General features: G+C 37.7%; 1 protein-coding gene across 1 annotated transcript; it reads left to right on the top strand.

The window, feature by feature from the left end:
* The first annotated feature begins 1,533 nt into the window (after positions 1-1,533).
* LOC129152103 (endogenous retrovirus group K member 25 Env polyprotein-like) lies at positions 1,534-3,135 on the top strand. Its single transcript, XM_054729353.1, has 2 exons — positions 1,534-2,247; positions 2,422-3,135. The coding sequence occupies exons 1-2, from the start codon at positions 1,534-1,536 to the stop codon at positions 3,133-3,135; spliced, it is 1,428 nt and encodes a 475-aa protein (XP_054585328.1).
* Positions 3,136-24,264: the final 21,129 nt, after the last annotated feature.

Genomic DNA, 24,264 nt, shown 5'->3' with positions numbered 1-24,264 from the left:
AAACTCGGCGCGCAGTCTTGAACTGTTTGCCCTCCCGGAAACTACTGTGTCTGTGTTTTTTAATCCTCACCCCCCTTTTCAGGTACCGTTCAACTGTAGTGCCGGCAGGCTCCGGCAGGTGGCGCCCGAACAGGGACCTGAACACAGGGGATTCGGTGAAGGAGCACCGCGGTAATAAGGTAAGAGAACGTTCGCAGAAGAAGTGGGACGCGGTGACAGAGCAGACGGCGGGAGAAGCTAGTGAAAATGGGACAGACTAGCAGTAGCTTATTATATGTGCACATGCTTAAGGGAATGCTTAAGGCTCGGGGTATTGATACGAGTCAAAAGAAAATAGAGCGCTTCATTATGTTTATTAAGGAAGTGTGCCCATGGTTTCCTGAAGAGGGAACTGTGTGTTTAGAAACTTGGGAACAGGTAGGGAAGAGAATTCAAGGGCATTTCCAGGCTCACGGTCCCCGCCGAACGCCGGTAGATGCCTTCTCTTTATGGAGCCTGGTGAGGGACAGTCTAGTAGAGAAGCATCCAGGGCCAGATACAGAGACGGCAAGTTTCTTGCTACTTTGGCCACCTCCGAGCTCACACAGGCCTCCCTGGTCCCCTTTCTAAAGGAAATGGCCTAGCTGACATGTCCACCCGAGTGGCGATGCTAGTCCAAACACAGCCTACCCCAGAACAATTAGCTCGACAGTCACATGCCATTCATCATCAAAATAGTAACAGCCTGTGCTTACAGTTTAAAATCACTAGAGAAGCAGTGCGGCAGATAGTTAAACAATGCGGTACTTGCCCCACTACCACTACTGTACCCTCCTATGGCGTAAACCCCAGAGGGTTAATGCCCAATCAGCTATGGCAAATGGATGTTACTCATGTTGCCCCTTTTGGGAAATTAAAATATGTACATGTCACTATAGATACATTTTCTGGATTTGTTATGGCAACTGCCCAAACTGGAGAAGCCAGTAAGCATTGTATTGCCCATTGCTTGAAATGCTTTGCCACCATGGGGCAGCCCAAATGTATCAAAACAGACAATGGACCAGGGTACACTGGTAAGAATTTCCAGGTATTTTGCAGTCAACTAGGAATCAGTCTAAAAACAGGAATTCCCTATAATCCTCAAGAACAGGGGATAGTAGAGAGAGCCAATGGGACTCTTAAAACTCAATTGCAAAAAATAAAAGAGGGGGAGCTATACCCTAGGTCAGCACATAACTATTTACATCATGCTCTCTTTATCCTTAATTTTTTAACTTTTGATGCTCATGGACAATCTGCTGCTCAGAGATTGTGGGGAGCCAGTAGTTCCCGCACTTATGCTCAGGTGCGCTGGAAAGATCCCCTAACAGGACAGTGGTATGGGCCCGATCCTGTATTAATCTGGGGGCGAGGCCATGTCTGTGTTTTCCCACAGGACGCCGAGGGGCCGCGCTGGTTACCAGAGAGGCTGGTTTGCCACGCAACAGTCCAGACATCCGAGAGGGAGGACCAGGACCCAACAGGAGGGTCAGATAACGATACTGCTCCAGAATGAAGCGTGGGGTGATGCTGCTCGTTCTGCTGGCCTGGTGCTCCGGAACAGAAGCAAGGCAATATTGGGCATACGTGCCTGATCCTCCGTTGCTGCACGTGTCCGTGTGGGAGGGTCGCAACGTCCCGGTTTATGTTAACAATACCAAGCTTCTTGGGGGGCCTTCGAATGGTCACCTCCAGGCGCACAACCCAGTGCCATACAACTTTTCTGCTGTAGGTGAGGGCACTCCTATCTGTTTTTCCAAGAACGTGAGTGCAACGGGCTGTGTTACCCTCCAGGGGGTTACCTTTCATGTCAACAGCTCCACCGTCGGATGGAATATCAATGTGATGAGCCTCGGGGGGTTGGGAACCGGACTGAATGCCTCTCTTCCCCGAGACGTCCTGCCATGTGAGAAACCATCCGATATACGAGAGCATTCAGTACCTTGGGAGCGGTGCTACACCAATCAAGCTGTTGCCTTCCCGATCCAGGGCACCAACTCATCCATCATCAACTGGTCCGTCTTCAACAAGACCAGTTGGACTCAAGGACTCTATGAGGGACTCTGGAGCGTGGCTGGCGGTCCAATCCAGCTACTACTCTGGAAATTGGCTGCTGCTCAGAACCAGGTCACGGCTGTAATGACACCTGTCAATGGGACTGCGAGCAGTTGGACAGTTAATGTGACTGCCTGTGTGCCAGAGCCTTATGCCTTGCTAGTGGGGAAGGTGAATATTTCCCATCAAAGTCAAACCTTTAATGTTACTTGTGTAAATTGTCTGTTAACCAATTGTATTGCTAATGTACCTTGGGGAGAACAGGTGGTTGTTCTCCACCAGCCTGCCTTTGTAATGGTCCCGGTAAATCTCTCTGAGCCCTGGTATAATGATCATTCCCTCCAGGTGTGGAGGGAGGTGACCTCGGCCCTCAGCAGACCCCGGAGGTTCATTGGGTTGCTGATAGCCGGTGTCACGGCCTTGATAACCCTAATTGCCACGGCTGCAGCTGCTGCTGCGGCCCTTACCCAAGAGGTACAAACAGCTCATTTTGTCAATGACTTATCCAAAAATGTTAGCACAGCCTTAGGGACACAAGAGGCGATTGATAGAAAGATTGAGGAGAAGCTCAATGCTTTATATGACATGGTTATGTACCTAGGGGAAGAAATAGATGGGTTAAAGGTAAGGAACAAATTACAATGCCATGCTAACTATCAATGGATATGTGTTACGCCTCAGCCATACAACCAGTCCGTACATGGCTGGAATAAGGTAAAGGCTCATTTGTCAGGAATCTGGCACAATGCTAACGAATCCATAGACCTACTGAAATTACATGAGGAGATCCTAGGTCTGCAAAGTACAGACCCCCTTAAGGTAGATGCGGCAGAAACCGCCAAGGACTTTTTAAATCAGCTTATGCGCATGGTCCCCTCCACCTCTGACCTTCAACACGTGGCCCTTACCGTAGCCCTACTAGGGGCCGTGGTGGTAGGGCTAGCGTGCCTTTTGCCTTTTCTGGTGCGCAGAGGAATCAGCGCTTTGACGCTTCTCCAAGCAGGCCTACACGAGGTCAAGCTCAAGGCCGGCCCACAAGGGCCTCTACATGTTGTATAGAATCATATTTTTAAGCTTGATTGCCTCCATGGGAAGCAGACAGGTAGTCAGAGTGCTGCATCTCGCCGCAAGGCGAGACTGGGTACTGGCTAGGTGCAGAGCAAAGCATCTGCAAGGGAAGGCCCTATAGTAGCTGGCCGTCTCTGACTTCCTCTGAAGGTATGTCTGATTTGCATAGAGGTTGGTATCATCTAAAATAGACATAGTAAGAAAAAGGGCTCTGCCTCTCCTCCCCAAAAGATACCAAGAGCCTGAGGAGTGGCTGATGAGCCACGGGAGGAATCAGACCTCTACTTCCCTAGCCAGTTAAAGCCCACCCCGGTTCTTTTATTATAAAGGAAAGGGGGAAATGTGGGAAACCGTGAGAGGCAATCGGGTAAACAATCCAGTAACCTTGTTTTCCCCGCTTTACTGGGGCCCTTTGTTTCACATATTTAGGTTTGATACATAGCAGACTCGAAGAGGGAGTAGCATTGTGGTAGGGACAAAAGTTGCAACATGTTTTCAATAGCAGGGACAAAAGCTGTAGTATGTTCTTGATATCAGGAACTAGGATAGGGAGGTTGGCGGGGAGAGAAGTATAGAGTGTACCTAGGATCCTGTAGAGGCGGGAAAAACATCTAGCCTTGGCAATGACCTTTATGCTTGTACAAGCTGTTTCTGCTTATAAAAAGGGCTGAGAAAATAAACTCGGCGCGCAGTCTTGAACTGTTTGCCCTCCCGGAAACTACTGTGTCTGTGTTTTTTAATCCTCACCCCCCTTTTCAGGTACCGTTCAACTGTAGTGCCGGCAGGCTCCGGCATGTTTATACAGCCTGAGAGCCCAAATTATCTTTATATATTTACAGAATATAAAATTACATCAGTGTGTAGCCAGGAAAACCTCAGATAATTACTATATGTGTTTTCACAGAAAAATATCAATGATCTTTGAACTAGAGGGTAATTACTCAGCAATAAAAGTAATTTAATGAAACATGCAATAATGTAAATATATCTAATAAACATTATGTTGAAGAAAAGAAACCAGGCACAAGAGATATACTGCTTGGTCCAATTTATATGAAGTTCTAACATGGGGAGAAAAAAAGTGAGCATATTTAACATCAACAAAATTTTATTTAACTGACAACCCATGCCTCCCAATTTGATCTACTGAAAAGAAAACAATGCTACTTATATAATATTAATGTCCAAATGCATAATCAACATTTAATCGTGAGGAAACATCAGAAAACAAAAGTTGAGGGGCTTTCTACAGAAAAAAACCTGGCTTGAAATCTTCAAAACTCTCAGTGTTATGAGAGACAAATAAGAGCTGAGGAATTATCCAAGTTTAAAAGAGACTAAAGAATCAAGAAAACTAAATGCACTGTATGACCAGGAGAAAATGCTAAAAAGGATATTAATGGATAATTGACACATTTTGACTATGGATGGTAGTTTATAGAATAAATCAGATATGTTTTATAGGCAAATTTATTTTTTAAATGTTTAAAATATATTAAATCTCAGAGGTTATTTTTAAAACATCAACCTTTACAATAATGACATACAGTTACTAGAAAGATTACTAAAAAAGCACCCATGTAAAATTCTTTATTTGAAGGGAATTAAACTCAATCCTATTATAGAACTATGAGTCAGACATTACATTCTTGATTTTTTGTAACTCAGATTAAGTTGATATGGGTCCTGCTACTATCTGGTTCAGAAGGCCAGATTTATGAGCTGTTATTTTTCTCTTCCTTTTACAAGCTTTGTCACAGGAATTAGGTTTTAGTATCTTAGGGCTTCATATCATTCTCTGAAAGAACAGACTAAACCATATACCTCTGACCTTTTCCATGTTATGTAATTTTGCTGAATTGTCATTCTGATATTTTTCTTTATATGCTCAGCAGGAAATCTTAAGATAAAAAGAGATTAAGTCTCTCCAGCCACAATCCATTTGATGTTATTTATCTGCCAGGGATACTACCTGGAGATTAGAGTAAAATCAAAATTACTATCTTAATTTATTCTCAGGTTTAGGACTTCTGATAATGATGTATGGATCCCAAGGATTCCCAAAAGTATTGAGAATATAACCTTATGAACAATAGACAACCACTTTTATAGTAGTTCTGGGAATTCATCTGTCTAGTATTGGGACACTGGTCCAGAGGACAGCCCACCAGCCCTCTGAGCTCTCTGATACTTGGAGTCAGTGCTGCCAGAGATTTCCAACCACCTCCCAGCTATTCCCTGTTTACTCTTATCATGTGGTGTAGTTGTAGGATGAGGAGAAGATAACACAGGTCATTCATTTGCCTTGCAGGTAAATATCTGTGGACCAATATGTTCAGCATGGACACTTTAAACTGTTCCAAGTAACAAGGGGGATCCTTTTGATATAAGAACACTAATGTATTAAAGTTATTTAAAGTTGAGAGGAAAAGTTATCTAAAAGTGAAGTACGTTGTGAATCTGTGTTTTCTGAAAATGTATGAAATAGCTCAAAAAGTAATTTAAAATGCCCAATAAATAGCTTGAGACATTTTTAATTAACCTTTGGTATTCCCGAATAACATAGATTAATGACAGACATCAGAAATTATGTTAATAAATTAATATATGGGTAGGCTGTGAATAAGAAATAATGTCTCTTTTTCCATTAATCAATCTTGCATCAGAATGTCAAATTTTTCCTCAAAAATCCATTGGTTGCTTTATTTTGGAAACAATGAATAAAATGATAGAACTTGTTCTGTGGTTTTTTTGTGCTTTTTGCAATAATTAACTCTGCTTAAATTAATAAGCATTTGAGTTAGTTTCCAATGGCTTGATACCTTACTACATTATTGCAAATTCCTATAATCACTTAAACTCTAATTTGAGAAGCAAAGACAAGGAAAGTAAGATGTAAACTGATCTACCCAAAGTAAGAAAAAAGAAAAAGAAAAGCATCTACTTGAAACAGAGCTCAAAACTCTGCTGAGTAACCTTCCTAAGAATGAAGGGTCTCAGAAACACATATTGTATGGAAAGTAAGATATGGGAAATATCTGAAAGGGGAATAGAAATTGTATGAACATATTTATTATGAGTTAGCTAATATATGGTTGAAATCATTCCTTGACTGTGACTATGCTAAATTATTCATGGGACATTGCTAAGAGATGACATATATTGTCATTTTCTAAAGATAAGATGGAATGATTTATATCCAAGAAATAGCTGTTTGGGATAGTTCTTGATTTTCATTATTTATTAGTACTTCCTTCCAAAGTTTTACACATTTCAATCAATTGATTTACATTTGGTGGTGATCTCACCAATGTGAAGCTGTTAATAAACATTTGGAAGTGTTCCTTTTTTTTATACTCAATTTAATAAAAAAGCATTTCCCGAACCTATCATTCACATGTCAGACTCCCTAGAAATGATGTGTGAAATATACGATTTCCAATATTGTACTTTATTAAGAACTTTGTTCTATGACAAATTCTCCTTAATTTATGAAACAGTTTTAAAGGAATATGCACATCCTGTCTGCTTTACATTGCAACTTGATATTTTAGTTTCATTTCTTTCATTCTGTTATAAATTTACCTTGCCCTAAAGTAAGCCTATTAAGCACATTTAGTTGATTATTAAGAGCTAAATTTACACCCTGACTGGTGTGGCTCAGTGGATAGAGCGTCGGCCTGGGGACTGAAGGGTCCCAGGTTCGATTCCGGTCAAGGGCATGTACATTGGTTGCGGGCACATCCCCAGTAGGGGGTGTGCAGGAGGCAGCTGATCGATGTTTCTCTCTCATCGATGTTTCTAACTCTCTATCCCTCTCCCTTCCTCTCTGTAAAAAATCAATAAAATATATTTAAAAAAAAAAAAGAGCTAAATTTACAAGTAGATAAATTAGTTGGGATTATGCTTACTGTCACACACAAGGTTTGCTTTAAATAGCCATGTCTCTTATTATACCAAAAAAATTATAATATACTAGAGGCCCAGTGCACAAATTTGTGCACAGGTGGGGTCCAGCCAGCCAGCCCTGTGGGGGCCCATCAGGGGCGGGACCAGCTTGGGGGAGGAGCTGTGGGCAATTGGCCAGCCTGCCCTGCCCCTGATCAGGGTGTTGGGGGCTGATCAGGGGTGGGGCCAGCAGGGGTAGGGGCCTCGGGAGGGGTCCAGGACATGTCTGGCCCATCTCGCTCAAGCTAACCTACCATTCTAAATGTCTTCCCCCTGGTGGTCAGTGTACGTCATAGCGAGCAGTTGAGCAGCTTTAGCATATTATTAGCATACTAGAGGCCTGATGCCTGACATTTTGTGCTTTGGAGGGTTCCCTCAGCCCGGCCTGTACCCTCTCATAGTCTGGGACCCCTCAGGAGATGTCCGACTACTGGCTTAGGCCTGCTCACTGTGCTTGCCAGCCGTGAGCCCGGCTTCCCCTCAGACAGAAGCTGGGCTCGCTGCTTCTTACTGTTGCCTCAGAGGCGGGAGAGGCTCCTGCCACTGTCACTGCGCTCACCAGCCATGAGCCTGCTGGTGAGCCTGGCTTATGGCTGAGCAGTGAGTCCCCTGTGGGAGTGCACTGACCACCAGAGGGCGGCTCCTCTGTTGAGTGTCTGCCCCCTGGAGGTCAGTGCGTGTTATAGCAACTGGTTGTTCCTCCGTTTGGTCAATTTGCATATTAGCCTTTTATTATATAAGATTATGCTTTGATTGGTTGAACGGATGACCAGACATTTAGCATACTAGGCTTTTATTATATATGATGATATTTTACAATTTAGTTTTCTTTGAATAGGAGGAGTGGAGCAGCCTGATTCAGAAAGAGAAAGGAAGATAGAGAACAAGAAAAGCACCTATCAGAAAATTAGGGCTTCCTGTAATGCCAGATTTGGAAGTAACACCTCAAATCCTTATCTTCTTAGTTATGAGAATGGTTACCAAAAACAGAAAACAAACCGAGTAACAAACAGAGTACTAAACCTCAAAGAGAACTTGAGAAGAGTATGTAATACACAGTTTGTAGATTCAGAGATAAAAAATTACAGAGTAGCCCTGGCCAGTTTGGCTCATTGAATAGAGCATTGGCCTGTGGACTCAAGGGCATGTACCTTGGTTGCGGGCACATCCCCAGTGGGAGGTGTGCAGGAGGAAGCTGATTGATGTTTCTCTCTCATCGATGTTTCTAACTCTCTCTCCCACTCCCTTCCCCTCTGTAAAAAAGCAATAAAATATATTTTTTAAAAATTACAGAGTATGAATGTTTTACATGACTCACAAACCATTTAAACATAGATGTTATTTAATATGCAAGTGTTTTCTCAATAATTCTTATGTCTTCCCATATTATAAGAAGAAAATCACTAAAACAATTTAGTATAATACATAATCTCTAGTCTATGGTCCTTGCTCAATTATCTGACCAAGTTCTCAGTGACCTATCCCTATTTAATTACTTTTTTCTCTGTAACTGAATAGAAAATATATCTGTGTCCTACCACCTTCTATTGCAGAATGAAACTTTTTTCAAACTGTTGGAAAACTACTGACTGCAGCTATCAGCTCTGTACTGTGATGTCAACTCTAAGCAGAATATAGTCAGTGGATGTGCAGTCAGTAAACTCTGCTTGAATGCATGCCTGGATCTGCTATTCATTCAAGGAATGACTTTTCTAGATTGCTTAATAAGAAGAATGTGTTTGTGAATAATTAGAAACCCAATAAATACTGGCTTAATCAAGTAACTGGCTTATGTTTTTCACTTAACAGAAAGTCAAGCGGGGGTAGCTCACAGATAGTAGATTGACTACATAATGCCCTCAGGGATCTAGGCTACTTCATTTTTACACCTTATGCTACCAGCCTCTTTTTCTCAAGTTACGAGAGCTCCACTAGTCATCAGAACTGTACTTGGGGTAGAAGAAGCTAAAAGGCAAAGGGGCAGAGAATTAAAAAAAAAAAAAAGTCAGCAGTGCCAGCCTCCTTAAAAAATTTTATGAGACCCTCAACCAATTGTTTGTTTGCTGTTATCTCTCTCAGGCCAGAATTATGTCATGTGGCTTCTTTTAGATGAAAGCCAATTAGGGACAGTGACTTTTTCTATTGGAAATATCACCAAACCAGGAATCGCTGCTAATTGAACCTCCCAAGCTGTTTTTGGCCATCCTAAGAAGTATTCACCAAAATGTCTTTTTTTGTGGCTAATTTCTGTGTTCCTTACACAGATTTTGTTTAGACAAAGTTGTCAGTCCTGATCTTTGCTTTAAACCAATGGTGGTTGTGTTTTACTGTTGTGTTATTCTTAAAAGAATGTCACTGTCAATAAAAAAAAAAAAAAGAATATCACTGTCTTGAGAAAAATTCAGACACTGGGCTCTAATGACACCTTTAATCTGATCTTTCCTAGCACACTATGCTTGGTGTCAGATAATTCCTTTTATTTTAATATATTTTAATTATTTATTTATTTAAATATATTTAGAGAGGAAGAGGGAGAGAGAGAAACATCAATGATGAGAAAGAATAATTGATTGGCCACCTCCTGCATGCCCCACATTGGGATCGAGCTGGCAATCTGGGCATGTGCCCTGATAGGGAATCGAGCCGTGAACTCCTAGTTCACAGGTTGATGCTCAACCACTGAACCACACCGGCCGGGCCAGATAATTCTTAATGGGCTATTTCATGGGAAAGCTTTACAGCCACAATCTCATCACCTGTTAAGTCTGCTGCTTATTTGCACCTCTTAAAGATATTATTGTTTGATGTTTAGAAACATTTTTTTTGTCCATGAAACTATAAATTATGTAAATTTATATGCATGATTGTGTTGGTCATTCACTAGCCCATTAGACCTCCCTTTCCTTAGCAAATAAAATGTTTTCCTCTCTCTGCGAGTGCAGTGAATAGTTCTAATCTGATATCACCCTTATTTTCAAAATCAGCACAAAGTGACAAAAACAAATCAACATTCTGAATTTTTCCTGTTTTCCCAACACTTGGTCACCATGTGGTCTATGTCATAAAAAAACTGAAAATAGAATTTTCCCGAAGTTTTCCAGCATAAAACAAGGGCCACCAGCATTTTTGATGCCAATATCTACTGCCATCCTCTTCAACGGTGGCAATTCTACATTTTAAGTTCTGTTACTTGCAGAACCCTACTTCTAGGTCATCATTCTGTATCAGGCAGAACCATGTTCACATTTGAGCAACAGAAAATCTACCAGACAAAAACTTAAGTAACTAAGGAATTTTTTTATTTTACTTAAGATGTCAATATATAGGCAAGTATATTGATTCCACAATCATATAATGAACCAATGTTCCTTCTTTTTCTGCTGCATTGCTATTTTCATTTGGCTTTTCTACATCATTGTCATATTTCTGTTATATCTTCAGGTATGATGTTTGACTTCCAGGAAAAAAGGAATAAAACAGGGCAGTGGAAAGACAAAAGCATCATATGACTAGAGACCATGTCCAAAACCTTTTCTAGAATTTCATCCAGCAATTATTGTTCATAATTTAATGGCTAGAATTATAATATGGCTCCTAACAAGGGAAGACACTTTGGAAAAGTGAGACTTCTTAAGTAGATACATAGCTACCCTATGGAGAAGGAAGATTGAATAAATTTTGTCTTTCATATTTAATTTATGCTAACACGTTATTTGTGGCCCTCTACTCTACCATCTCTAATGCTGCTTCTCTCTCTATTTGCACACATACACAAACCTGCCCCTTATTATCTTAAATTAAAATTAAGAATATTGAAATAATCTATATTCTTAATTTGAAAAAGTAAACTTAGTGTAAAAAATAAGAGAACATTAATTGATAATAAAATAACATGTATTTAATTTTGCTCATTTATAAATACAACTGTAGAAGCCATAATAAAGTAGCCAGATGTTTATCTCGATCTATGGAATCACATCAGGTATAAAAGACTCAAATATAGATGTGTGCAAGTCAGTTGCACTACTATATTGGTGACAAACAAAATATGCAGCGTTTCCATTAGCGATGTGATTTCTGAATTTGGAATGTCTCCAACTATAGCTTACAAGAAATTAAAGTGTAATCTCTATTGATTTATATGAAGTCTTTTAGCATAAAAATGACATGGGTAGTAAACCTGAGGGGGAAAATATTTTATATATATAATGGAGTTAAACTTTATATTCAGATAATTTTAAACAAGTACTTCCCTGAAATGAGTACCCTGGGGAAATGTTGAAATTTCTCCTGACTCAGGACAACTATTATTTTTGTGTGTGGGACTTGCCTACACATTGCCAGTTGTCTAATATCCCCAGTCCTTACACAGTTCATGCCAGTAATACCCTTCAATCTTTGAAATTCTGAAAATACTTCAAAAATGTCCCCTATGGAGCTGAACAATTCCTCTAAAGAACTACTGGCTTACATGTGTGTTTTCTTTATAGGAAACAGAGGTTTTTTTCAGTACTTGTTTTTTTCTATTGTTGTAGCTCAGTTGAACGGTCTTGAGAATGCTATGATCCAGGCCCTATCATTTTCCCAGAGGGAATTGTTGAAAGTCACACCAAACCACTTGCAGTTCTTCAAATGCATTATGTCTTTACACTCCCTCATGACACTACAAATGCTTCTTCCTTTCTGAGAAAAGCCTCATTCTGCATTGTCCTATTCTGCATAAACCTACTCCTTTATACAAAATCCAATCAAAGAACCCCCCACTCAACTTCACTGAACTGATTATCCGAAGCACCTCACTTATCAGGCAAATTGCTTGACTTCTTTGAAGTTGAGTTTCTTAATTCATACAAAATGAATTACAGTAGTAGCTATAAAATATGGTTGATTGGTGTGACTTTTAAATGGATCATAACTTTGAAGTGTTAGCACTGTACTTAAAACCAAACCGAGGATGTCTCAATAAATGCCTACTCGAATTATTATATTACCATTACAACCAAACACATGGTACGATTAACTCTTAAGTTTTTGGCAAAACTTTCTTCTTCTTCTAGCTATAAAATCCTTGAAGATCTTCATTTCTCCATCAAGCACATACTTAGCAAAGTGTATAGCTGAAAGTAGGTATTCAATAAATATATTTTGAAAAATATCATATTAATTCTTTACTAATTCATACCTTTCATTCACTTTTCCACAACATATGTAAAAGTCCAATTTAAAAGCTAAATAGTACAATTTAATATTTTACCACAGTATTATCCCAGTATACCACATGTTTTCTTAAAAACGAAACAAAACAAAAAAACACAAATGAACCATGCTCAACCTTTCCTAAAATGTCATACTGCAAAAAGCTACATTACTCCACAAGTTCAAAAGAAGTATAAGTAAAAGGAAGGGAACTACTTGGTGCATAGATGAGTTTTGGAATAACTGAGTTAAATAAGATTAAATGTAATTGAACACACCTCATTATGGCAGGTGAGCTTTTGGAGAGCTTTTTTTGATAAGCTACATTGTGAGCTCCCATTTCACATATTTTTCTTATAATGAGACCTTAATATTGCTCCTACTGAGAATTCAGTTTATGCACCATAACCCTGTAGCTGGGTGGACTCAGTGACTACCTCGACCAACAAAGTGTGGCATAAGTGATGCCATGTGATTTCTGAGCTGGTACTCCCTGATCCTCTTGGTACACTGGCCCTGAGAAGTCAGTATCATGTGCAAAGTACAGCTGCCCGGAGGTTGCCATGCTGTGAAGAAGCACAAACTAGTGAATGTGGAGAGATCATATAAAAGGACCTCAGGACTACATGAAAAGAGAGATGTGCCTGAGCAGTATCTGGCTGCTCAAGTCCCCTAATGTTTCCTACCCAGCCACTATCTGACTGTAGTCACATGAAAGACCTTGAACTAGCACTGCTCATCTGAGCTCCCTCCTAATTTCTGACTTACAAAGGATATAAATGGTAATAAAATGATTATTACTGTTTAATTATAAATTAAAATGGCAAACTGAAAATAATTTAATATAAACAAGCAGCACTGATTTGGGATCAAATCAATGGTCCTAGGAGAGGCTATTGGTAAGGATGTAAAAGACAGTGAAAAAAATAAATGGTAGTAGAGGATAAATAATACAGTATCCTTGTTATATAACAGTGGAAAGTTGGCAATGATGAGACAAATAGGAAATGTGCCTAATGAATTTATTGATCTAGCTAGAAATTTCCGAATGAATGTGGAAGATGCTAGCTAACAATGGATTGACAATAACTTTGAAACTATCTCAAATGAATTAAAGTTCTTACAGTGCCAGGTTGTGAATAAAAAATGAAAACAAAAATGAGGTAAATGAATGTGAGATAGGATCTAATATTCAATCTACAGATATTTTATAAAAATGAATGTCCTTAACCCTTTGTGCTCGCTTGCTTTTTTCTCGATTCCTTTATTCTAATGCTAACCGTGTCAAGTCACACTCGACATCTGAGTGCAAAAGGTTAATGAATAAAATGGAATAAGGCTAAATTGAGTGCATATAGTTTATAACTATCATTCATATAATAAAGGCTGTGGAATGTCTATACCAATTCAAAATTTATATATAAATATGTATATATATATATATATATATATATACATATATATATATATATATATGTATATATATATATATATATACACACACACACACACATATAGTTTGATGAAGTCTTGGGGCTTATAGGTACCATAAGAGAACTTGAAAATACAAAAGAAACATTAGTATAAAATTTGTTGTTTAATCTGGAAAAGGAGAAAAATATACATGTATTAGAAAACCAGAAAGCTATGAAAGTACTATAAAATTTATGAAGATTTTTATCAAATATTCAAAGAAAAAAATGTCCTACTGTGGCCTATATGACTCAGTTGATTGAACATCATGCATGCACTGAAAGGTTACTGGTTTGATTCCAGGTCAGGGCACATTCCCAGGTTTTGGGCTTGATCCCGGGTAGGGTTCATGCGAGAGGCAACTCACATCTATGTTTCTCTCTCTCTCTCCTTCCCCCTTACTCTCTCTAAAAATCAATAAAAACATATTTTTTAATGTCCTATGTGAAACTAATTTAAGAATATTGTATTTCTACTTTGAAATGTACACAAATTTTCAGGCTAAAGTAGAGAAATGTAGTGAACATAGGCAGTAGAAACTAATGACTCTTCTACAATAGATGGTGACAGCAAGGATGTTTTTGGAAAAGACAGAGTTGAAATTGTCAGAGATAGTTAAAATGTACACAAAGAAAACTCATAAAATGGTTTAAAATTTATGTAAAATAAGAGCTCCTGTAAAACTCAAGAGTGAAATGACAGCCCACATCTATTCCATCCTGCTTATGCTAAAGATAGATCTTTTTCTGGAGAAAAGTTGTAAGCTGTCAACCTAGGACACATATTAAGAAAACTAAATCAAAAGATTTTAATTCTTAACAGGTAGAGACTACAAAATCAACTTTTCGAAGCTATATTAATAAAATGCTTAAGCTATATTAATCAAACCCTTCCAATAAAAAAAAATCTCAAAGACCAAATTACCTCTATTTTATCCCTCATACTATACGATATAGAATCCTCTGCAATCAATCAGAAATCTGCCAATCTGCATTTTTTTCTTCTTATAATAAAAGACATGGGTCAAGATCTGAAGATGGGCCTCATCCTGGTCCTAAAGGACCAGCCAAGATATTCAGTAGAAAATCTATTATGATTTTACGCCATGAGGCAGTTACATCTACGAATGCAAGATGATTTTGCTCTTTAATAGTAAGGGATGAATTGAGTTATAGTAAAGCCTTCAGGTCCTTGCCACATTTGATCTCATGACTCACCATTGGATGGATGCCCAGAAATGATAATTTCTGATCATATAATCATTACTGTACCATCTCCTCAAATGTAGCAACTATGGGCTCCAACCACTTGTTTCTTCTATTGGTGCAGGCATTATCTTTAGAAGATTATTAACTCATTTTCACATTAAGTAAAGGATCTGCTTTCTAATCATTAAGAAAACATTAATAAAACCTTCATTTGATATTTAACTCCACATTTTGTGATATAAAAATGTAACTACAAATGATGCTACTTTAAGCAGAATCTTTCTGTAGATTTGTATGTTTAGTTTCCTATAGCTCTTGTAAATTATAAATTATAAATAATTTAAAATTATAATAAATATTACTTTAAATAAATACTTTTATGTTATAAATTTTAAATGTCCTATTGCTCTAAAAATAATTAGAATGATTAGAAATTACTGGTGTTAATCATACATTTGATTCAGATACTCAATTTTTTTCTTTGCACATTAAACATAACTAAAAGTATAGTTTGTAATATTCTGGAGGAAAAAAACCCTTTATATTACATATATTATATTATATTATACCCATTTATATTACATATCTATAATAATAAAAGCATAATATGCTAATTAGACCAGACATACTTCTGGATGAAGCCGGGGCTGTGTTGGAAGCCCGGGTCCTGGGTGCTGGAGGGAAGCTGGTGCCGGCAGCCAGGGGAAGGAAGGCCTACTCTTGCACGAATTTCGTGTATCAGGCCTCTAGTATAATATATATATGTGTGTGTTCCTTGTGGAAAGAAACTCAACATGAAGTCTACCCTCAACAGATTTTTAGTGTACAATACAGTATTATTATCTATAGGCACAATATTGTACATAGATCTCAACAAATTATTTATCCTGCATAACTAAAATTTTATACATGTTAATTAGCAATGCCCTATTTCCCCCTTCTCCCAGCTCCTGGCAATGCTATTCTATTTGTTGTTTCTATGAGTTTAATTATTTTAGATATGTCACATAAGTGAATCATACAGTATTCATCTTTTTGTTACTGGTTATGCCCTCCACATTTTCAACAGTTAACTTATACTTCCATTTACATGCCTGATCTAGCTAACATACTAATTATCTTCTTTATATCATTTATATTTGATAACATTACTTTTCCTCCCTTCCTTAAAAAAGAGCATCTGTTTTTGAACCAGTCAGTCACTTGTAAAAGTCAGTGTACAAAATCTCAAATAGTGAAATGACAGACATAAAAAGCAATGAACCCTTAATAACTTCATTTAAATGTTTAGGAGAAAGAACCTTGCAGGCCTGTGTGTGAATTTCTTATTCCCTTTACAGAGATTTTCAACCAAATAATCATTAAATGCTCTGTTAAACTGCTCCATCTCACAACATATGTTCCTTGTTTGTTGGAGCTTCATATCCCAAGATATGTGTTAAGCGCAGCCTACCCACATTGTCATTGTGTGGCCAAGTTGTTAAATAAATTAGTCCCTAACCATTAAGACACCTCGGGGAATTGAAGTCTTAAAGCTTTACTCAGTCATGTGCAGAATAGAGATCATAAAAAGGCTCCAAAGTTTTAATATGTAGCTTTGAAAGTAATCTTCTTAGGTGGGTTAGCATTTGCCTTAAATGACTTAGCCTTTTTCTGTTTCACACTTTCATGCTAAAATAAACAAAAGCATGCTCATCCAAAAAATTCTGTTGGCATTAATTTTATTCTTTATCAACTGTAGTTCTAGCCCAGCCAGCGTGGCTCAGTGGTTGAGCGCCAACATACATATGAACCAGGAGGTCACGGTTCCATTCTCAGTTAGGATATATTCCCGGTTTTCAGGTTCCATCCCCAGTAGGGGCATGCAAGAGGCAGCCGGTCAATGTTTCTCTCTCGTCATTGATGTTTCTATCTCTCTCTCCTTCTTCCTTCCTCTTTGAAATCAGTAAAAAAATATATATATTTTTTAAATGTAGTTCTACATTTCCTATATTCCATTTAAGGAAATAAACATACACAACACTATGATTCTCTTTTATTATTTCAATCAGATATATCTCTATGGATAACAGTAAAATCATTATTTGGCAGAAAAAAACTAGGGATATAATGTATGAAAGAAAGCATAATACTAATTCTTTGCTATAGAAATAAATTATCTTCTTTTATACATTAAATGTAAAATATGTTTCTCCTACTATATTTGGTGATATTTTTTTTCTTCTTTTTTAGTTTGTCTACTCACATAAAATCAACTACAATTTAGTGTTTCCTAAAATTAAAGACCAATGTGGTAACTATTCTTAATATTCATCTAGTGGAATGTGGGATAAGAGTCACATAATATCAGTAATTCCTTCTATCCCATAAAGATGTCAGTTGTGGTCACCATTGTCTCCTGGGTACAAGACTGATCCTGGGAGTGTGAATTCTCTAGAATAAAATAATATTTGTTTGTTTAGGCATATATAGAACATGCAGGCTTCCTAGGTAGAAAATAAGTCATTGTTTATATAGTACAAATATCAGTGTTAACATGGGAAAAAAGAAATTTCTTAGAAGTTCCAGCACAAGAGTACAATAAAATAGGTACTTGCAAATTGTCAGAAGATATAAAACAGCAAAGTTTAGAAAAGGTCACCTCTAACTTTTGGATGTCTCATCTACAGCCTTCCAGACCACAGCAAATCACTGCTAATGTTCAGAGCAGCTATCAAGAGCTCTGCACAGAAACAATGAAGTTTCCTTCAGGACTTTGCACCTGCCTGTGTCCTCTTTCTATGCATTGCTGTGTAGGGAGAAAAATGGCTTCTTTCTTCAGCTATCCATATCTCATGTAAAGACCCTCCTTTGGTAGAACCTAACCCAAAATATGTCTGGCAAAAGAGTCTGGGAAATATGATTTCACCACTTCCTCCGGCAATGCAGTGGAGAGTGTATTGGGCTCAGCTAGTGTTGCCAACAGACAATCAGGGACATCCCAGAAAATACATATCAAGTTCTTACCATATGCCTGGCACATAGCCAAGCATGAAGCACAATAATGCAGTTGTTAAAATATAGGTACTAAGTATGAATCTCCCACTTTCTAACTTTATGACTTCGGGTAAGTTATGATATTTTCCTAAGCTTCGTTTCCTCTTCCATAAGAAGTGAATATTATTATCTGTGACATCGAATTTTTAAGACATTTATGTGCATTAAGCATAGTATCTGAACACATAGAAAGATACCTAAAAATGTAGGAACATTACTATTGCTTTTGTTTATCATCCTCATCGTTATTCGCCATTAAGCTTTTTCTTATCTGAGGAGAAAAACTGTGTTTCTCCTCCTCTAAAGCCACATCTTTCTATTATGGTTTAGGTTACATCTCCTTCAATATTTAGAGCAATTTTGTGTGTGCGCGCTAGTCTTTTTCCTCTTCATGTGCTTTGCCTGTTTTGCAAATCAACTTTGCCACATTTTTAACTACTACCTAACTGTTCTTTTTCCTGTCACTGCAGAAACCTATGGCTGGTGGTCCAACAATCACTTTTTCTTTCTCATCATCTATTTAAATTAACCCTCCAGTCTAGTCTCAAGAAATATTTTTCTCCTAAAACTCTGTTTTCTTGCTCAATTCAGTGACATTTAAAAAAAATTAAACGTGAGCTTTTTCTAATTGTTTATACCACAGATTGTTCATGTGTGTGACCTTATTTTTTTATTGTGCAAGTATTGATAGAATGCTAACAATTTTCAGAATACAAGGTGCTAGGGTAGGCAATGAGACAACACTGTTTTCACATTTAAGGAGTTTAGAGTCAAGTGAAGAGATGACCATGCAATTTTAATATAAAAATATAAGCAAGCCCAGAAAAGGCATAAAAGTAAAAACTAATTCTAGATGGATCATTAGGTGTGTTACATTTACATTATGTTACTAGTTAGAGGATGAATGAAGTATTGACAGGTTTCAAATAAAAGGATCCATGTAGTGCTCCATGTTCTGCTTGGGCATTATAACTTCTATCGCATTTTTTTCTCCTCCTGAGTTTAAGTTTCCCTAAAATCAATCCCTGTGACTCTGTTATTTTTTCTCTCTTCTGAAGAAAACTCAAGAATTTATAAGTCAGAAGAAGAAAAAATTATTTACATGTACTTAAAAAAATTGTATCCTCAGAAGAAACATTTTAAATACTAGCATTATCAAAGCAATTAACTTGGAAAAATGGTTTAAGTTGAGGGCTGCTTACAGTTAAACAAGTAATTAAAATTAGTCATACACCATAACATAATGTAGAGCACAAATATCAAACATATTTCCCCGGAGCCCCCAGAAAGGAAAGGAATGCAGCCCTGCCAACATCTTCGTTTTAGGTCAATTAAATGTGTGTCAGACATCTTACTTAGAGAACTACAACATTATAAGCCTGTATTGGTTTAAGACACCAGGTTTGTGGGAATTTCTAACAACAATAGAAAACTCAGAATATGAATATATATATATATATATATATATGTATGTATGTATATATATATATGTATGTATATATTCATAACAATTCATAAACGAGTTTACATGAAAGCTTTTTGTTTTTCTTGGTGAAATCTCTGCTTTTTACACATACTATTTTTAAAGGATGATCATAGATTTGGAAAGTATAGTAACCTATAGGTGATTCAAGTAACTGGCCAAATAAGAGCTTTTCAATAATGATGCTGTCCTAAAATATTCCTTCATATTGTATTTAATTTGGATATTTTTTAATATTTAATTTATAAAACTACCCAAATGCTTGCATTTTGTTAAAACTATTGTCTCTTTGGGGGGAAATTTCAATGTTTTACTTTTACCTAGTCTATTTTAGCCTTTTAACAGTTCTCATTCTTAAAGTTGTTAAAATTTAGTAAAACTGACAACATTTAGTAAATTGATAAAAAAAAAAAAAAACATGGACCCAATAGACATAGTGGTAAAACAAAGGAGAAAGTGACCAATTCTGAGTGAGATTCAGTGATATCTTACATATAGAATACTAGAGGCCTGGTACACTAATTCATACACAGGAGCGGTCTGGCCAGGCCCCTCTCTCCCGATGGGGGCCAATCGGGTGGGCCGGGGGGGAAAAGGGACGCAGGAGGTTGGCCAGCTGGCCCTGCCCCTGATCGGGGAGGGGGGCAATTTGAGGGAAGGGTTGGCGGGGGGAGGGGGCCTGTGGGCAGGTTCATGTCATAGCAACTGGTCATTCCAGCATTCTGGTGTTCAGGTCACTTGGCCTTTATGTATATAGATTGAAGGTCTGACAGGAATTCTCAAAGTAGAACAAGAAAGTGTTTACATTTTATTACTCATTAACTCAGCAAATACTTATTGAGTAACTCTCATGCAATAGTGTTGTGCTAGGAGTTAGGACAACAATATCAACAAAACAGACAAAATTTCCTATCTCAAAGAGTTTACATTGTGTTACTAGTTAGAGCATTGAAAGCTGGGGCAATAAGAATGCTCCAAAATCATTTTTAAAAATCGAGGAATATGATGATAAATATTGGAAGCAGTTAACTCCATTGGGTCTAAGAATTCTGAACAAGGTAACAAAATTAAATGCACATGAGAAAAGGAAATAAGTAGAGGAGCTATGTATAATAAATTAATGTAATAAAAACATAAAAACCCAATAATTATTAACAAACTCAATACAATATATGACAATGCAAATGGTGAGGGAAGAGTTTTTTATTTGTTTAGTAATTTTCTTTTTATTTTACAATTCATTTGGATAATGCTTTTAAACAATAGCATCTCTCTTTTATTCCCCCAAATAAAAATTTTGACTGAGTATAAAGTTATTTGATTATGTTGGGGAAAATAAATATATATATATAGAAATATATAGAAAAAAAATATATATACACACAATGTTAGTAATGATAAACTTTGAGGTAAATATATAGGCAATATTGTACTATTTTTATAACACTTTGGTCAGTGTGAATTTTTTCAAAAATATATGTGTCAAAATATTAAGACAAACATAAATATTAGGGCAGTAGTGGATTTTGGAAGGAAACATTCCAGATGACTGAAATGTGAACATACCCTAGTTAGGTTGATAAGCAAATTGTATTCATCCAGGATCCAAGGATGGCATTGGCTAGATTGATTCAGTACAAACACAAAAAGGCAAAGGAAGAAAAAGGACAAGACTACTGATATTGTTAAAAATGTGGACTAAGAAATCTAAATTAAAAAAAAAAAAAAGAAGTGAATAAAGAAAGAGAGGTAATGGTTTGGGAGATTGTTAAAGACTATGGATTCTGATGATGGTTAAAGATCAATGAAATGAAAATAGGTGTAGCCTGGCTGGTGTAGCTTACTGATTGAGTGAGAACCTATGAACCAGGAGCCCACAACCACGCTTTGATGTCCCAGGGTTGTGGGCTCGATCCCCAGTAGATGACATGCAGGAGGCAGCCAATCAGTAATTCTCATTGATGTTTCTATCTCTCTCTCCCTCTCCCTTCCTCTCTTTCTTAAAAAAAGAAAATATGTGTAATAGCAACTAAAAAGGAGAGAGATTGTATAACAGAGACTCCACAAAGCATCTTTGTTTAATATCATTATGAATAACATCCAAAAGATCATTTAAAAACACTGTTCTCTGCATTCCACAGAATAAATTATATTAAAACTTTTAATCATTTATAACCCATTAGACAGAATCTTAGATCTGGTCCTTGACCCCATCCATATATTTTTTTTTTCTTGGTAAGCTACCTGCTTAAAATAATTATTTTCTATTCAAGGTTTTAGAGAATTTTGGAACAATTCTCTTTTGAAATACTGTGCTCCTCAATGATATCTTATATCTTTAATATTTCAGTATTGAATGTCCCTGATATGTATTTCCTCCAATAAGGAAAGGAAATAAAAATTCTGTCTCTTCTGAAATAATTATCTTTTATCGAACATGGCATAAAAGTCCTGTTGCAAAGATTAATTATATAAGATATTTGGTCAGCTATCCATATTAATATTAATAACAAGACTCATGAATGCTTAATAAAAAATGAATCAAAGATATTTAGAGTTCAGCATTCCGATTTGGACTTCATATGAGTAGCATATGAAATAACGGAATTAATAGAAATTGAGTATATTAAAATTAAGTCATATGAAAGATATAATAATGTTTGACTATCCAAGTACATGGGTTTTTTCAATGTCTAATTCCCATTATTCAGGTACTCTATGTACCTGATGTTGTTATGGAGAACATCCTAATTAATAAAAGAGTAATATGCAAATTGACTGTACATCTGCTACACCCACCAGCCACACCCACCAGCCAATCAGGAGCGAGTATGCAAATTAACCCAACCAAGATGGCTGTGGCCACAGAGAGAGCAGGACGCTTGGGTTTCCCCAGCAATGGAGGAAGACAAGCTTCCTGCACCCCTGCCAGCCCAGGCCTCCACTCAAGGCTACAAAATTACAATTATAGAAGATAAATAAATCCCAACAAAAATGGCTATAGCCATGGAGTGAGCAGGAGGCTTGGCTCCACTACAGGCTACAAAGTTTCAATTGTAGAAGATAAATAAATCCCAGATACCAGGGCCTCCACTTGGGTCGCCGGGGGGCATGGCCAGCCTGCAAACCACCACAGGCCCCTCATCCAGGCTGCCCCATGCCCCAAGGGAACACCCACTCTGATCTGGGACACACTTCAGGGCAAACCAGCCAGCCCCCACCCGTGCACCAGGCTTCTATCCTATCTAATCCTATGTAATAAAAGAATAATATGCAAATTGACCATTACTCCAACACAAGATGGCTGCCCCCATGTAGTCAAAGATCCTGCCCCCATGTGGACACAAGATGGCTACCACAAGATGGCCAGCAGGGACGGCAGTTGGGAAGGACCAGGTCTGCAAGGGAGGGCAGTTGTAGGCAATCAGGCCAGCAGGGGAGGGCAGTTGGGAGGGACCAGGCCTGCAAGGGAGGGCAGTTGTGGGCGATCAAACCTGCAGGGAAGGGCAGTTAGGGGTGGCCAGGCCTGCAGGAGAGGGCAGTTAGGGGCAAACAAGCTGGCAGGGGAGCAGTTAGTCATCAATCAGGCTGGCAGGGGAGTGGTTAGGGGGTGATCAGGCTGGCAGGCAGAAGCGGTTAGGGGTAATCAGGAAGGCAGGCAGGCGAGCAGTTGGGAGCCAGTAGTCCTGGATTGTGAGAGGGATGTCCGACTGCCCATTTAGGCCCGATCCTGGTAAGGGAGAGGGGTCCCAGATTGGAGAGGGTGCAGGCTGGGATGAGGGACACACACCCCCGTGAACGAATTTCGTGCACCGGGCCTCTAGTTAATTTAATATAGCCTTTTCATTAGAGTGCTATTTGGTTACTTCAAAAGTCACAAGATAGATCAGTTGTCTCAAGACTATAGAAAGAAATGAAAAAAACAAGATAATCCTTATTATGTAAATAAATGAAGTAAATCAAATATGAAAGTAAGGTATAGAAAAATAAAGGTGATTATTAACATTGAAAAAAACCAATGATGATTGATTTCAAAGTCTAGATAGGTAAGAGAGAAAAATACTGGGCACAAATACTTTTAAATTGAAATAATGTATAACTGTGTTTTGGTTTTTTCTGGTCACAATCTCTACAGAATCCATCCCATTCCCAGCTTAATATTAGAGTCAGCACAGGGAAACGCCTAAGAAACTCTAGTTAGCAAACACCACACCAAGTGTTCTATGGGGTTATGTTAAAGCCATTGCTGAAAGAAATTGCATTTAATGTCTATAAAAGCTGAAAAGCCAAGCAGATAGTAAAGTTTCAGTGCTTATGCTCATACATTATTAATCATCTCTCTCTCTCTCTCTCTCTCTCTCTCTCTCTCTTTTTTTTTTTTTTGTCCTAAATGTTGTTGACATTCTTCTTTCAATTATAGCTCTTGGTTACTTCACAATTGATAGTCCTCGTCATGTTGATAAACCAAAATTTTATGCTACACTTTTCATGGGTATCACACGGATGTTTACAAGGCCAAGCAGTTGAATGAGGAAAAATACTGGACAAAATGAGCCATAAAGTACACTTGGTGGAGCTTTAATATTTAAGAAAAGAAGAGAAACTTGGAAAGGTGCTGTTTGTAAAACTGCAAAAATCGGATCACAATTACTCATTGCTAGAGCAGGTTAATTTCTTCAAGTAGAATGAAGTAGAACTCTTAAAAACACGTTTGATTAGAGTATAACAGCTCTAATCATACTCTTTGTATGTTTTTAAAGGGGCTCATGAAGAAAG

This window comes from Eptesicus fuscus, chromosome 17, assembly GCF_027574615.1.
Source record: "Eptesicus fuscus isolate TK198812 chromosome 17, DD_ASM_mEF_20220401, whole genome shotgun sequence".
In the NCBI taxonomy this organism is placed as follows: Eukaryota; Metazoa; Chordata; class Mammalia; order Chiroptera; family Vespertilionidae; genus Eptesicus; species Eptesicus fuscus.
The sequence above is the reverse complement of the archived record's forward strand: the minus strand, read 5'-3'. Positions and strand labels throughout refer to the sequence as shown.